Here is a 14,945-nt window from a genome sequence, read left to right as displayed (position 1 = left end):
ATGTTTTGAGTTGGCCTTGTAGGCACCAAATGAGCATCTCTGGCATCACCTTACCCCATATATGACCACCCGACCACTTTGATCTGTGGAACTGGCACTGTTACATGTGTCACATAATGCTCATTCCACACTTGTAAGAAATCAGTATTTGGGTGTGGCAGCACTTACACTTTGGAACTCCCCACCTATTGAAACCAGTCACATGCCTTCACTAAGCTTTCTCTTTCCTGCTTAAAATATTTTTGTTTGGGCAAGTGGTAAACCTATCCAGACATTTCAATTTAGATTTGTCTAAATCTGTTTTTAGCTTATTAATTAGTTTGGAATGTTTTTGAATGCCTGTTTTTAACTGTCTTTAATCAATAATTTTAATGTATTACTTTTTTTGTAAACTGCTTTGAGGTTTTATTCCAATCAAGCAGTATATTAATTTTGCTAGAAAAAATAAAAGACCTGGGACATCACAGAAAAGGCTCTGTCTCCAGTCATTAACTGCCATCCTTCTTCAATTTACAAATAAGATCCAGGGAAAAAATGCTTACCTTCCAACTGTGTATTCCCAGATATACTAATAGCTGTGTTTTCAGTTTATGTCTACATAAACTCAACTTTTTAAGGGCCTATTCAGATAAGGGGAAGCAACATCTGATCAGGCCCCTATATTGTATCTAGTGTTTTTGTCTCTTTGTCGATTTCACCAGATTTATAGCACAACAGTACTGCTGAGCAACCTCTTTAGGAGACAGGCTTGCTTGCTCCCTCCCTTATTATATGACATGCTTAAATTCTACTCAGTACATGCTGTGTTATCTTTACTTAGATTAATATGAAAAATGGAAAAGAAAAGAAAAACTTGTCTAGTTCTACAACTGACTGGATAGTCTTGTGTTTTCTGTTGTAAAGGGGGAAAGTAGGGCTTGAAAGGTAGAATTCATTTGCAAGTGGATCCCAAAAGACCGAGTTACAGGAGGGTTCCGCTTCAAAATGATCAGGAGGCACTGTTTTAAACATGTAGGCAAATCCTTTGCTTGGGATTACCTGTGTGTTTTGATTAGAAAACATCTATGTCGCCCACTCCAAGATTTTTTGTAGGCTTTTCCGGGGGGTGGGGAATCTCCCCCAGCTGCTCTTTGCACTGAGAATTCTGTTTTTTGGTGAGAAACTGGGATGGAGAGAGATCTAGATCCATGTGCCTGCACCTCTCAGTGGTGGAGCTTCATGCTCTGGCACAGGGGGGCGAAGAGCAGGTGGGGGCGGGGCTGGTGCGCATCCCGGGGGCGTGACGCGCTGTCCATAGGGGCGGGGTGTGCATCCTGGGGGCTGGGCACCCAGCGCGGGCGGGGGGGGCAGCCACGATGGCACCCCGCTGGGATTGTGCTGCCAGGGACGGTGCGCTCCCCCTGCACGCCTCTTCCTCCTGCTTTCTCTGTAAAAGATAAAGAAAAAAGGCACCAGCAATCCCATCCAAGGGGTATTTAAAGTAACACCTAGTTTGCACCTCAGATAATCATGTTCTGATTAACATCTCATGTTTGTTTTCGTTTCAAAAGGAATAAGTAAGCCCATTCTGACTGTCGAGAAAACAGAGGTGATGGAAGGCGAAACGGTGTCTTTAAGCTGTAAAGCACCAGAAGAAAAGGCCCCATTTTCTTTGAAATTTTATAAAAACCACCAGCGTGACCCTGAACAGCAGTGGGAGAGGCATGCATTTGCAGAAAACTTTGCCAAACTGGAATATCAAATTAATGCGGGGGACACCATTTTGTTTTTTGAATGCGAGGTCCATAAGACTTTGGGGGCTCGATCTGAGAAATCAGAGCGCAGTGACAAAAGAATTGTAACTGTCATTGGTAAGTTGGTCAATTTTTAACCTTTACTGTCAACCCTAAATATTTAAATAATTACTCCTGCAGGTCTAAAAGGATTTCTAGTCAAAAGCAGGTGTAGGAATGAATGGCAAACTACCAAAAGTAAACGTTATACCATCTGTGCACCTTGTTTTATTTAGGCTTGGTTTAAATATATATATTGGTTCCGTCCCCCTTCTGTTGCAGAACCGTTTTCCGTTCCCACCTTAACCGTCCACCCACCACAGAACATTACAGAAGGAGATCACCTGCGTGTAGACTGTACAACCATCGCACGTCACCAGGATCGAATCAAAATTGAGATGATAATCCAGAAGAACAAAACGATTCTTAACAGCACGAAGTCTGGTCCGTCTGTGCAGTACTCTAAAGTAGCCACAATGGAAGACAATGGCAATTATATGTGTAAAGTGGAACTTGGGAGCGTGTCCAAAATCAGCACAGTAAATGTTGTGGTGGCAGGTAAGAGCTTTCTCTCACTTGTGTGAATTCACACACATGGAATGCTTTTATTTGTACTAGGTCTGGACTTGTATGAGTATCCAGGGTTGGAATAGCTAAAGATCTAGATTTATAACCAGAAAGATGAAAGTTCTGGTCGCAGTTGCTTTGGATTGTGATAGGAATTTTATGGTCTTAGATATATGGCAATGTTCATAACCGCACGTACATAGATCAGCGCAGGAAAGCCATCCTGGAACCATTTTGATTCCTAAACTGACCAAATGTTTTCTCTGCAAGGTCAAACTGGAAAAGTCTCCCCATTGTCTCTTTCCTCACAAATCCTGTCTTAAGGACACATTTAAGATATGAATAAGGTGTGAGCCTGTGACCTGGCCCAGGAAATAAGTATTTATCATTACAAAAGACTGGCCAGGCTACCAAGGAAATCCAATCAAGTAACCTGCCAGACAGGAGATAAACAAGGACAGGAGAAAAACAACATTTAAATTTCTGTGGTGTAGGTGGGATGTATCTGAGGGGTGGTCTTAGGTTACACCCCTTCTGTGATGTATGCATAATGTTTCTGGGGGTGGTCTTGATCTAGAGGATAGGAATTTCAAAAGTCTTTATAAGCCCTTGCTTATAAAGCCCTTTGGGGGTCCTCCGCCTTTCCTGTGTGTGAGGGGAGCACCCTGTTGCAACAGATCAATAAAGATCAAGCTTACTAGCTGCTTTGCTTCTCAATATTCTCTGAATAAAAAATTCCTTCCAGTAGCACCTTAAAGACCTTAGTTGGTCTTTAAGGTGCTACTGGAAGGAATTTTTTATTTTGACTATGGCAGACCAACACGGCTACCTATCTACTACTGGAACCAATATTCTCTGGTTGGCCTCTGTTATTCTCTCCTACCAATAGGGAACCTATGAAAGGACTCTATATGGGCTCTTGGATACCCCATAAGGGAAAAGGGCATATTTTTTATTTACAACAGGATGAAGGTGATTGAGAGAGGGGCAGCAGTATAGGGGAATACTGTATTAGCCTGAATATAAGCCTCACCCCCCCCCCAAATTCTGACTGTGAAAAGTTAAAGTGCAGCTTAAATTCACGACCTTACAAAAATTGGCTTTTATGATATCGCTGCTGAAACAGACATACGGTAAAATGGAACGGGTGTGAGTGCCTGCGGAATTTTAAGGGAGCAGCTTATATTCAGGTATTTTCTTTTTTTTCCTTTTCCACCCTTGAATTTTAAAGGCGCGACTTATATTCGGGTGCGGCTTATATTCAGGCCAATACGGTAGGTGCATCGCGCTCCCTCACCCCACCCCTATTTGCACACTCCAAATTGTCGTACCTTCCTTGTGGCTTCCCTCCTGTGGTATTTCGATTGCAATTGGGGGAAAGGGTAGTAGCCGATGGCACAGTTCCATGTACTTGTGTGTAATGTGCAATCTGGCCTTCAGGCAAGTTGCAACCATGTGCAGGCAATGCGGTTCAACCCAAAGGTTATGTATAATCTCCACTAATAAATCAGTTCTGTTTATCCAGCTGAAGTCTGAAGACTTTCCCCCCCAAGGGTTTAGCAGACAACGCAACTAGTTTAGGGACTATTTCAAATAAAGCAATAGACCCAAGAGTGCTTATTAGAAATCTCACATAAGTTGCAGGCACCTACGAGTAATTGCAATGTAGTCAGGCCTGCTTCTAATTTGATTCAGGCCTTGCCATGCTGCAAGGGGAGAATTTCTATCACGTTTAATGTCTGATGTGCTATTACTGTTCAATTATAGCTGCTGATTTATTTGTGTGCTTTAGAGCAAGGGTCAGCAAACTTTTTCAGCAGGACCGGTCCATTGTCCCTCAGACCTTGTGGGGGCCTGGACTATATTTTTTGGGGGGGGAAATGAACAAATTCCTATGCCCCACAAATAACCCAGAGATGCATTTTAAATAAAAGCACACCTTCTACTCATGTAAAAACACCAGGCAGGCCCCATAAATAACCCAGAGATGGATTTTAAATAAAAAGGCACATTCTACTCATGTAAAAACACGCTGATTCTCGGACAGTCAGCAGACTGGATTTAGAAGGTATTTGGGCCGGATCCGGCCCCCGGGCCTTAGTTTGCCAACCCATGCTTTAGAGTTTTAGAAACGACTGTGTTTTGCAAGGATACATTATGTACTTGGTCCCTTTGTGTGGAGACAAAAAAATGTAAACGGTGAACTGAAAAACTAACAAACTAAAACCCAAACTTTTACAGTCATCTAAACAAATGAGTAGGTGAATGAACAGGTACATTTGTAATAAAAAAGCAAAAATTAATCATCTTGTCTCCACACAGCACGGCATGGCATCTCCTGAAAATTAGAAATGGAAGGGGCAGGGAAAGCTGTGAAGTGAATGTTCAAACTGTGCATGATTTGTGACATTACTGAGCTGTGTGACATTAAACAGCATTTTTTGTATAACTTGTTGAAACACTTGTCAATTAGTGATGCGTTGCAATGTAACATGGCACTTTCATAAAAGCAAGATCAGTCTGAGTTTATACCATGTGTATTCAATAAGCAGAGGGTACTTTTATCTTATGGGACGTGGGTGGCGCTGTGGGTTAAACCACAGACCCTAGGACTTGCCGATCAGAAGGTCGGTGGTTTGAATCCCCGCGAGGGGATGAGCTCCCATTGCTTGGTCCCTGCTCCTGCCAACCTAGCAGGTTGAAAGCATGTCAAAGTGCAAGTAGATAAATAGGTACCGCTCTGGCGGGAAAGTAAACGGCGTTTCCGTGCGCTGCTCTGGTTCTCCAGAAGTGGCTTAGTCATGCTGGCCACATGACCTGGAAGCTGTATGCCGGCTCCCTCGGCCAATAAAGCGAGATGAGCGCCGCAACCCCAGAGTCGGTCATGACTGGACCTAATGGTCAGGGGTCCCTTTACCTTTTTACTTTTATCTTAACACATGTAAGGAATTCCAGACCTTGTACTGGAAATCTCATGATCTGAGGCTTGGCTTGGCTTTTTTTAGGTGCCTGGGACTATATAGACCTCTGAGGTCCCCCATCAATATTGAACGATTGCCTGTTTGTTATATTATAAATGGATCATGTAGGAAGGCACTAGATAGATAACTTGTTTGTTCCCCACATATCTTTTGCAGAACTGTTTTCCAAGCCGATTCTAGTTCATAATCAAACAAGATGGGATGAAAACAGTTTGTTACAAATTGAATGTCGAGTTAACAGCTCACTGCCAATACATTTCTCAGTCATAAAAGACAACAGAGTAGTGGCAAGCAGAGATGTCTATACTGTTACCAAGGTCCGTGTAAGCGACACTGGAGTCTATGTTTGTCGAGCTGAGATAAATGGGATTGCCAAGGAGAGTGCCCCTGCGCGGCTACATGTTTATGGTAAGTTGATTGAGAAATATGAAAGTCTTTCATCTGATGAAGCGATATAGTAGAATTATTTGCAGAATGGCGGCTTTCCTGGGTATGCTCACTAATGCAGATAGGTGATGGCCCCAGCAAAAGGGAGATCAGTAGCCCCACTCAGACAAGAAGGCAAGGTAAAGCAGCGTCAGCAACATGGAGAGGGGTCTAAGTATGGGTTTCAAGGAGCACAGCTAGTGATCCTGCAGCTAGGGCAGGCCACACAAGTCGTCTCAGTCTCAGCAATGCCCTGGATAGATAGATAAAACTTTATTCGCATTAGCCAATGGCCATAGCAACAATAAAACATTACAATATATGCAGAAAGAGAAATTTGATATAAGAGCACAATTTAAAGTCCTGAATCAGCAGTCAGTTTGTGGCCCTTATTCTGATTGCTCCTGCTGTGAACCTAGCAACCTTTGCTGTTATCTGCTCATTTTGATCTGATAGAAGAAAGGACATTGTGGCAGTGGTTGAGCACCCTGGGACGGTTAGTACGAGTGGGGTGATGATCTCGTTCCTCAGGTCTTTGTAAAAAGTGCAAGGCAGGAGGACTTGTGCCACTGTTTCGATGCTACCATCTCCACAGGGGCAAAGACGTTTCTCAGGTGGGATCTTTCGGAATCGACCCTCAAGTACCGCAGATGGCAAAACACCCAGTCTTGCAAGTGTAAAAGCACGTCTGTATTTTGGGATAATAAATTTGTGCAGATATGGGGCCAGAGAATCAAAATGGAAAGGTGGAAAATGAACGTACTAAGGACAGAATTTCTTATAGTTGCCAGGTTGTTCTGATGCTCGATATCTTTTAGATGTAGACCAATTAGACTGTTTGCTTTAGTAGGGCCCATAGTGATTAGGTGTTGTGGGGATAGGCCACAAGAGTGAAGTTTTTGATAGACGGTTTCAAGCCAATGCCCTGGATCATTACAGCCTGCGCTAGGTGTTCAGGTACTCAAGGCCCCACCTCTTGAATACTGCATCCGGCCCCATGCAAGACTGGTGCTTTCTCTGCAGCTGTTAGCTGCTTCTAGGCCCTGGGGTTTCAAACTGTGGGGCTCTATCTGTGGCCCAATCATCAGCATGTGGTGGCAGAGGTGCCTTCTCAGGATTTCAGAGGAGATGTGGGCTGTGGAGGCTGCGTGTCCACATTTTTACAGTGCTCTTCAGTCAAATAGGCTCCCACCGCAACTCACAAAGAGCAATAAGAATTAGGCTTACAATCTGAAAAAGGAAAAGAGGGGTTGTTAATGGTACAGGAACCCAACTCCCCTTTACTGCTCACAGGTTGGTTAAGATTACCGGTAGTTTCTTTCAATGAACTGTGTATGGCTTGAGAGTGAACACTAAAACCCACTGCAACCTACATTCCTGTTGAGGGCCAGCCATGCTAGGAACAGCACAAAGACCCGAGATCCCTTGGGTTTCTTCTGACATCATCAGCTCTATCTCAGGTGGCATTCAGCCTGCATCAGTCCTAATAATACTGTGCTGATATTATTCATCATGATCACCTCTACAAATGAGAGCTGGAAGAGTAGTGTGCTTTATCAGGGTTTAGCCTTGGGAGTTGTTTTCAAAAAAAATAGCCATATTTCCTGTATCATCAGATGTCAGGGAAATAAGCAACTATCCTATTTTTAAAAGACATCTGAAAGCAGCCCTATTTAGGGAAGTTTTTAATATTTAATGCTGTATTGTTTTTAATATTCGATTGGGAGCCGCCCAGAGTAGCTGGGGAAACAGCCAGATGGGCGGGGTATAAAAATAAATTATTATTATTATTATTATTATTATTATTATTATTATTATTATTATTTATTAATTATCAGCATAGTCGTACCTTGTTTTGTGACTGGGATCCGTTCTGAAGCCCTAGCTGCTAGCTGAAAAGGACACAGGGCAAATTGCCGTGTCTGCGCATGCACATGGAGCGGTTTGCGCTTCTGCACATGCGCGAGCAGCAAATTCGGAAGTAACCCATTCCTGTACTTCTGGGTTTGCTGCAGACGTCTGCCAGAATGGATGCTAGACGAGGCGGATGTTCATGGAGGCATTACTGTATGTTGGCCTGTGAGGTTTTCCCTCTTGAAGGCATTTTAAAGAGGGAATGTTCCTGAAAACATGCACAGTGCATTTCCCTTGGTCTCTAAGGTGCTACTAGACAACTTTTTATATTTTTTTATATATTTTGACTGCTCTCTGTGTGATTAGAGTTCTTCAAGTGCACAGAGCATTGTTTCCTGGCAGCTTTGTGCATTTCTTATTGCTCACCTTATGAAATGACTTTAAGCAGGATTATTCATGTAGCTGCTTATGCACCTATTTCATTTAATTCTTTTTCCAGCTCCTGTTTCCAAACCAAGACTTTCCCCACCGACTTCCCAAGTAGCAGTATTGGGGAAGTTATTCACTGTAAACTGTTATTCCAGCAATGGAACTCTACCTATAACATATACTTTGTACAGAGGAGGCATATATGTTAACAAGACAGAAGTAAAAGTAAATAAACCGGCAGAGTTTTTGGTCAAAGCAACCAATGCACATGTTCCAGAAGACTACAGTTGTGAAGCTAAAAACGGCCATTCCGTTCCACAACGAAGCACTCGGGTAAACATTACAGTGATAGGTAAGTCTGGTGCTTTTTTAAAAGAGGCACTTTGTTTTTGTTTTTGTTTTAGAATGTTAAATGCTTTAACTCTTCTAAGCAATACATTTTACTATACATCATTTCATATCTGTAATAATTGTAATAATTTTGGTATATACACTTCGACACAACTTTTTAATACATTCAGAAACACTTATCTGACTGTTCATTGTTACTTTATTTTTAATTTTAATTTTGTCTAATTGTTGGAAAGATGTAACTCAGTGCAACTATGTTAAACAGTGACTTCTTTGAACTCAAAAACAAGGAAACAAAAGTGCTAAATAACTAGGTTGTATTGGCAGGGGTTCCTCCCATGCTAGTTAGAAATGAATTCTATGTATAATTGCTCTTAACTTAACCTACTTCCAGCATTTATAATTTGCCATCTAGCCAGCACTTCTCCACTGCTGTTCAGCCTTTTCTCTGTACTTTAATCCACAGCTCCAGTTGGTAGCATAAGCTTGGGGAGACCTTCACATGGAGATGTGGAAGATGGCAAAGAGCTCGCAATCTCCTGCTCTGTTGGTTCAGGATCTTATCCTATTGAGTTCACCTTCTTTAGAGAAAACCACCCCAAACCTTTGTATAAAGTAACAGAGAAGACAAAACGCATTGCTGTTTGGTACAGAGATAGCCTTACAAGCCAAGATGGAGGGAAGTACTTTTGCAGAGCTGACAACCAAGCAAAATCACCTGTAGAGAGCAACATGATGACTGTCAACGGTACGTTCTGTTCATGGATGGATTGATTGATTGATTGATTGATTGATTGATTGATTTGGACATATGGTGCCATAGCATTCAAATTGATGAAATTCTTTAAATAGCACCTCGGGTACTAATGCATTTTGATCCAAATGCTACCCATATTTCAGGAGGCTCCAGATAGGTGTATTCCAAGGTAGCCTAGTTTGGACAGTTATTGTTGGTCACGGGTCTCCAGAATTGTGTACATTGACAGTAAATATGTGTGGTGACAGAATGTCTTGGGCCCCAAACCCTCCTTCATTTGTATTTGCATTTTCTGCAAGGATATTCTTGGGATAAAGGGGAAAGAGAAGAGTGGCCAGAAGCAAGGAGGATGAGGCTCACGAACCTCTTCAAGGCACACCTGCAGTGTAAACTTTAAAGGGGTTTTAGCAGATGTTTCCTCGTTCTAGGAAACCCTGGAAATGTCGTTCGGCAAGGGTACCTTGGGGTTTCTAGTGGTGAATTGTCAGCGCCCTCGTGTCATGTCAGTGGAATATTGCTTCTTCCTGAAGTTAGAAGGAGGGAAGTCAAATAGGGGGGTTTGACAACATTACTAGAGCCAGGGCTTTTTCGGCTGTGGCTCCAATCTGGTGGAACGCTCTGTCACAAGAGACTAGGGCCCTGCAGGACTTGACATCTTTTCGCAGGGCCTGCAGAACAGAGCTGTTCCACCAGGCCTTTGGTCAGGGCACAGCCTGACTCCCTCCTTTGGCAATCTTCACAGAACTTTAGCCTAATGGTTGCCATCAATTTGAGTTGAATTAATTTTAATGAAATGATTTTAGAATGTTGTATTATTTTATTGTTGTTAGCCACCCTGAGCCCAGCTTCGGCTGGGGAGGGCGGGATATAAATAAAATTTATTATTTATTATTATTATTATTACTACTCCCTACATCAGTGTTGCTTAAGTTCCAGGTGGCCTGTTCATTGAGTATTCGTCCTGATTTGTTTTCAGGGAGGTTGGACGGATTTGTGTCAAGCAAATATTTATCCCACATTTTCCAGCGCATCTTCCTGTCACTTTCCTTATTGAAAAAGTCTGATTGGGGGAGTGGGAAAGGATGAATGCTCAGTAAACAGGTCACCTGGAACTTAAGCAACCTGAGAACAGGAATGATTTTGGGGGTGGCAATATTTGTACACATTTTTCATACTGATGTGGAAATGCACCCTTGAGCATCAGAAGAGATTTGTTGCTTCTTGTGAACGATTGGTGTTGCGGGTGATGGTGGTGATATCATACCATGCCTGACACGTGATCTGCTTTCCCCTTAATTTTTAGTTGTTCTGGCTTCATGGAAGAAATGGCTCATTGTGGTAATCATCATTCTGATTTTCCTTGCTATTGCCATTGCAGCTTCCTGGTGGTATGTTCGGAAGAGGGCAAAGGGTGAGATACTTTCTTTAGCATTCAGATGTGGGGTGAATAGAACAGATGCTTTTCTGTCTATACCCAGGGTGGCTATAGACTAGATGCTGCCCTCCAAATGTGTTGAACTACAACTGCTGCCATCCTTGACTTTTTACCATGCTGGCTGGGGCTGATGGGAGTTATAGTCCAATGCTAAATAGTGCTATTCTGATGAAAGTAACAATATTCTGGTCAAAACTGTGGGTTTGGTCTTTTTGATTGCTATAGTGTGACAGCGAAGTTCATGAAAGTGGTATTTAATGCTCATTACATTAACTAAATGATTCCTGTTTGCTTGTTTTTAGTTTAATCATTTTATTCGTATTTGCAATAGCTGACAAATAAAATTCAATGTTGCCTGTCCCTGTGTACCACTCTATACATTCATACTGTACACATAACTTTGTGGGTTAGTAACCACGAGTTGTTATTAACAACCAAATACCAATGCTCATTGTTGGACATAAGGCAGTGCTGGGTGAGCTACGAACTGTTTGTATTAAGAATTCTTCATCCCATCAGTGCAGCAACAACGTATGTGCTAACATGGTTTGCTTGTTCATTTATTTATGCAATTGACTTTCTATACATGTGGTATATGTTAGTAACTTGCTGTTATTTTCCCTTATGAAGCTAAAGGCAATCCTTTGGAGTTGACTAGGTAGGTTGGCTTTCTTACCGTGCTAATAGTGAGTTATTTCTAATAAATGTGGTGATGATGTGTCCCTGATGCTGTCCTGTGCATAGGCATGTTCAGGCATTCACCTGAACATTCAAATGCTCAAAGGGTGGACAGGAGCAGGAGTTCACATGCAAACACTGCCCCAACATACTTGCGCACAACCCACCCACCCCAGCCCCCAATCTTCCTCAGACTGCATGGGGTTCTTCTCATACCTACTTGAACGCAAGAAGACTCCTCTATGTTATCAAAAGCCCTGCTTTATCAGAGTCAGCAATAGTAGGAGGTGTTCTATTCATATGCACAAAAATGCCAGCAAAAGCCCTTTGCAGACATCACCCATACGACAGGAGGAAGACTGGGGGCTGGCAGGGTGGGTGGAATGCAAGGAGCACACGGATGTTGGGGAAAAGGTTTGTATATTCACCCCTGCCCCGTCCACAGATGTGTCATTTGCCTGTGCAAATCTTTTGTGGTGGAAATGGTAACCATAATCCAAACAGATGCAGTGGTACCTCAGGTTACATATGCTTCAGGTTACACATGCTTCAGGTTACAGACTCCGCTAACCCAGAAATAGTACCTCAGGTTAAGAACTTTGCTTCAGGATGAGAACAGAAATTATGCTCCGGCGGCGCAGCAGCAGCGGGAGGTCCCATTAGCTAAAGTGGTGCTTCAGGTTAGGAACAGTTTCCAGTTAAGAACAGACCTCCGGAACGAATTAAGTACTTAACCCGAGGTACTACTGTATAGGAGTTTGTGTTGAGAACGTCAGAAGAGTAAAGAAAACAGAAGATTATGCCACCGAGGTGCTGTACTCTCCCTGCAGTCATTTTACTGCCTTTCTGCTAGTGTGGTTTTAAGTGTTAAAATACTAAAGCAAACAAATGAGATAAAATATAAAGTTGGCCTGGCAGGGTGGGGGCTGCAATCTAACTGCAGCAGGGAAGCATTATGCCTCAACAACCCAGGCAAACAAATTAGTTTGTTTCCAAATAATTATGTTGCTTTTGGATTTTTCATATTGTTGTGAGCCACTTTAAAGGCAAAGCAGGACACCCCCCCCAAAAAATGGCACATAAAAATAATATAAATAGTAGTTTATAAGAATAATTCGGCTTTTTATCGTCCTTCAGATCTGAGGCTCTTCTGGTATCACATTTCCAATGAAAAATGGCCTACCTGGGGCCAAGGCAACCTAGATTGTAATTGCCAGGGACTTGTTATAAGGGTAAAGGTAAAGGACCCCTGACAGTTAAGTCCGGGTCATGTGGCCAGCATGACTAAGCCGCTTCTGGCAAAACCAGAGCAGCGCATGAAAACGCTGTTTACCTTCCCACCTGAGCAGTACCTATTTATCCACTTGCACTTTTTGGCGTGCTTTTGAACTCCTAGGTTGGCAGGAGCTGGGACTGAGAAACGGGAGCTTACCCTGTTGCGGGGATTCAAACTGCCGACCTTCTGATCGGCAAACCCAAGAGGCTCAGTGGTTTAGACCACAGCGCCACCCGCATCCCACTGTGATAAGGGTGCTTACCATCAAAAGGCACATCCCATGATGCCTTTGCACATCTATGAAACAGCTTAGTGTCTTAGAAGCATTTGTGGGAATCCGTGATTCTTTAGATTGCATGTCCCCAGAATTATATCCCTGAGATCACGGGGAAGACTGAGCTTTATTAAAAGATGACCTTCTGTTGTTAAAATACCAGTGCTTCATATTCTGTTCTTTGTTCTGTTTTTCTTTTCTCAGTTCTATAGCAGCAACCAATTCAGTGGGCGAGAAGCTGACACCACGACAGAATAATGAAGGGGATTTCTATTTCGGTAGCTTATGGTTAATGACCTTATTGATAGTGTCTGCTTCAGACTCCTTTTCCCTTTCTCTCTCCTAGTATTACTACTTCCACCTTGAAATCATGCCATTATTCAGACCTGGCCCAAACAAAAGATTCTTATTCATATACCCAAAAGGGTTGACTGTATTTTGCTTTTCAGATGAACTTGGCTTTGATAGATACAGTTACATAGGGACATGGGCCACATATTTTGTTATTATTAATTATATTTATATCCCATCTTTTCCTCCAAGGAGCTCATGGTGGCATACATGGTTCTTCAGTTTTTTGTGTGTTTACAACAACCCTGTGAGGTTACCTCCACATGTGGTGGGAATGCCCTAAAATCCAACCCTTCTGGACAGCAGTCCTACAAGAGATATGCAAAATAACTAAACAGGTATTAGAACTCACCCCAGAACTGGCCCTACTGAACCTCTTCCATCATAATGACCACTCACATTATATACATTTTATAACCCACTTACTCTCAGCAGCCAGAAAGAAGCCTCATAGTCAGACACTGGAGACACGAGTCAGGAGTAAACATGGACCGATGGTATCAAATTGTATGGGGAACGGCCTTAATAGAAAAGCTAGCTAATAAACAGAAACTGACACGGGAACAAATAGAAGAGGACGCCTTCACCCCAGTATGGCTCCCCTTTATCACATACACAGCCCAACAAGACAACAAGAACCCACCAACAGCATGTGAATCAACCTGGCTTACCTGACTCACCAAGCCCTCCCCACCCTCACAAATGCAAACAATCCCCACTGCAGCCAAGCACAGATAACCAACCACACCCTGTCCCCCCAATACCTCTCACTACCAAGGAAATGTAATAAATGAATAGAAAGAACCTACCACATACACTATGCAAAAGAATATCAGCCTCTCCCCACTCTTCTTGCCCAACCTTATACTGTACTCAACACCAATGTCTCACAACAAATGTAACTGACTTGTAAGAAATTGTTTAAATTGTTATTAAGGAAATGATTATTTTTCTCCTTCCAATAAAGCAGAAAAGTTGTCCAAATATAAACAATTAACTTATTAAACCTCACAATAATTTCATAATTACCTTTCTGTGTATTTCTAATAGTTTAACCAAATTGGTAATTTTTGAAATAACTGTAAAAACTACTCTGAAAATTTTTTATTCCAAAAATGAAACCTTCATCTGGTTGTAAATGTTAAGGTTATACCAGCAAGAATGAGTCTTTCTGTAAATATAAATAAATGATTTAAATCAAGTCTTACTAACTAGTGATTTAAATCAAGCATCCTCTGCACCTTTCAAAGGATGTGGGTGAAGTAGGAGAGTCTTGGGAGGGGGCTTCCCTTATCCCTTTAGCTGCAACTGTAGAACCTGCTATGCCACCCTGGCCCTCAAGTAGGGATGGAGGAGAAAATAAATTCAGTCCGAATTACAAGGCGGACCTACTCAATCTGCACTTTCTAAAACAATCCGCAAACCGAAATACAGCTAGCCTTCATAATTTGCATTTCTCTGAATTTTGTAAAGAATACAAAAATGCATTTGATTAGCAGTAACTAGGATTACACTGGTTTCAGATGTCGAAGGAAACCACATTTATTGCTAACCAGGAAAGGGAGGGATTCAGGTAGGGAGCCATGTTGGTCTGATGCAGTCGGGGGGGGGGGGAGAAAAAGCTTATAAGCTTATACCAGAACAAACTTAGTAGTCTATAAGGAGCTACTGGACAATTTTTTATTTTTTAAAATTTTTATTCAGGAAAGGAAGGACCAAACACACCTGAGGAGGGTGTGAGCCTGCTAGACAATCTCAGGTGGACTGTGTATTGTGTGTACTGGACTGCTAAGT

At 42.3% G+C, this 14,945-nt stretch overlaps 1 protein-coding gene across 5 annotated transcripts in view; it reads left to right on the top strand.

Annotated features, from left to right (window-relative positions):
- The window catches only part of PECAM1 (platelet and endothelial cell adhesion molecule 1), a 68,500-nt gene that overhangs the window by 26,578 nt on the left and 26,977 nt on the right, over nt 1-14,945 (top strand). For all 5 annotated transcript variants that reach the window (XM_083490016.1, XM_083490013.1, XM_083490015.1 and 2 more), the window contains exons 4-11: nt 1,551-1,850; nt 2,055-2,330; nt 5,477-5,728; nt 8,100-8,381; nt 8,847-9,128; nt 10,441-10,548; nt 11,203-11,230; nt 13,005-13,078. In XM_083490016.1, the coding sequence (XP_083346142.1) occupies nt 1,551-1,850; nt 2,055-2,330; nt 5,477-5,728; nt 8,100-8,381; nt 8,847-9,128; nt 10,441-10,548; nt 11,203-11,230; nt 13,005-13,078 (1,602 nt within the window). The remainder of the gene's footprint in view (nt 1-1,550; nt 1,851-2,054; nt 2,331-5,476; nt 5,729-8,099; nt 8,382-8,846; nt 9,129-10,440; nt 10,549-11,202; nt 11,231-13,004; nt 13,079-14,945) is intronic.

Source organism: Podarcis liolepis, assembly GCF_965112155.1.
Source record: "Podarcis liolepis genome assembly, chromosome: 2".
Lineage (NCBI taxonomy): Eukaryota > Metazoa > Chordata > Lepidosauria > Squamata > Lacertidae > Podarcis > Podarcis liolepis.
The sequence above is the reverse complement of the archived record's forward strand: the minus strand, read 5'-3'. Positions and strand labels throughout refer to the sequence as shown.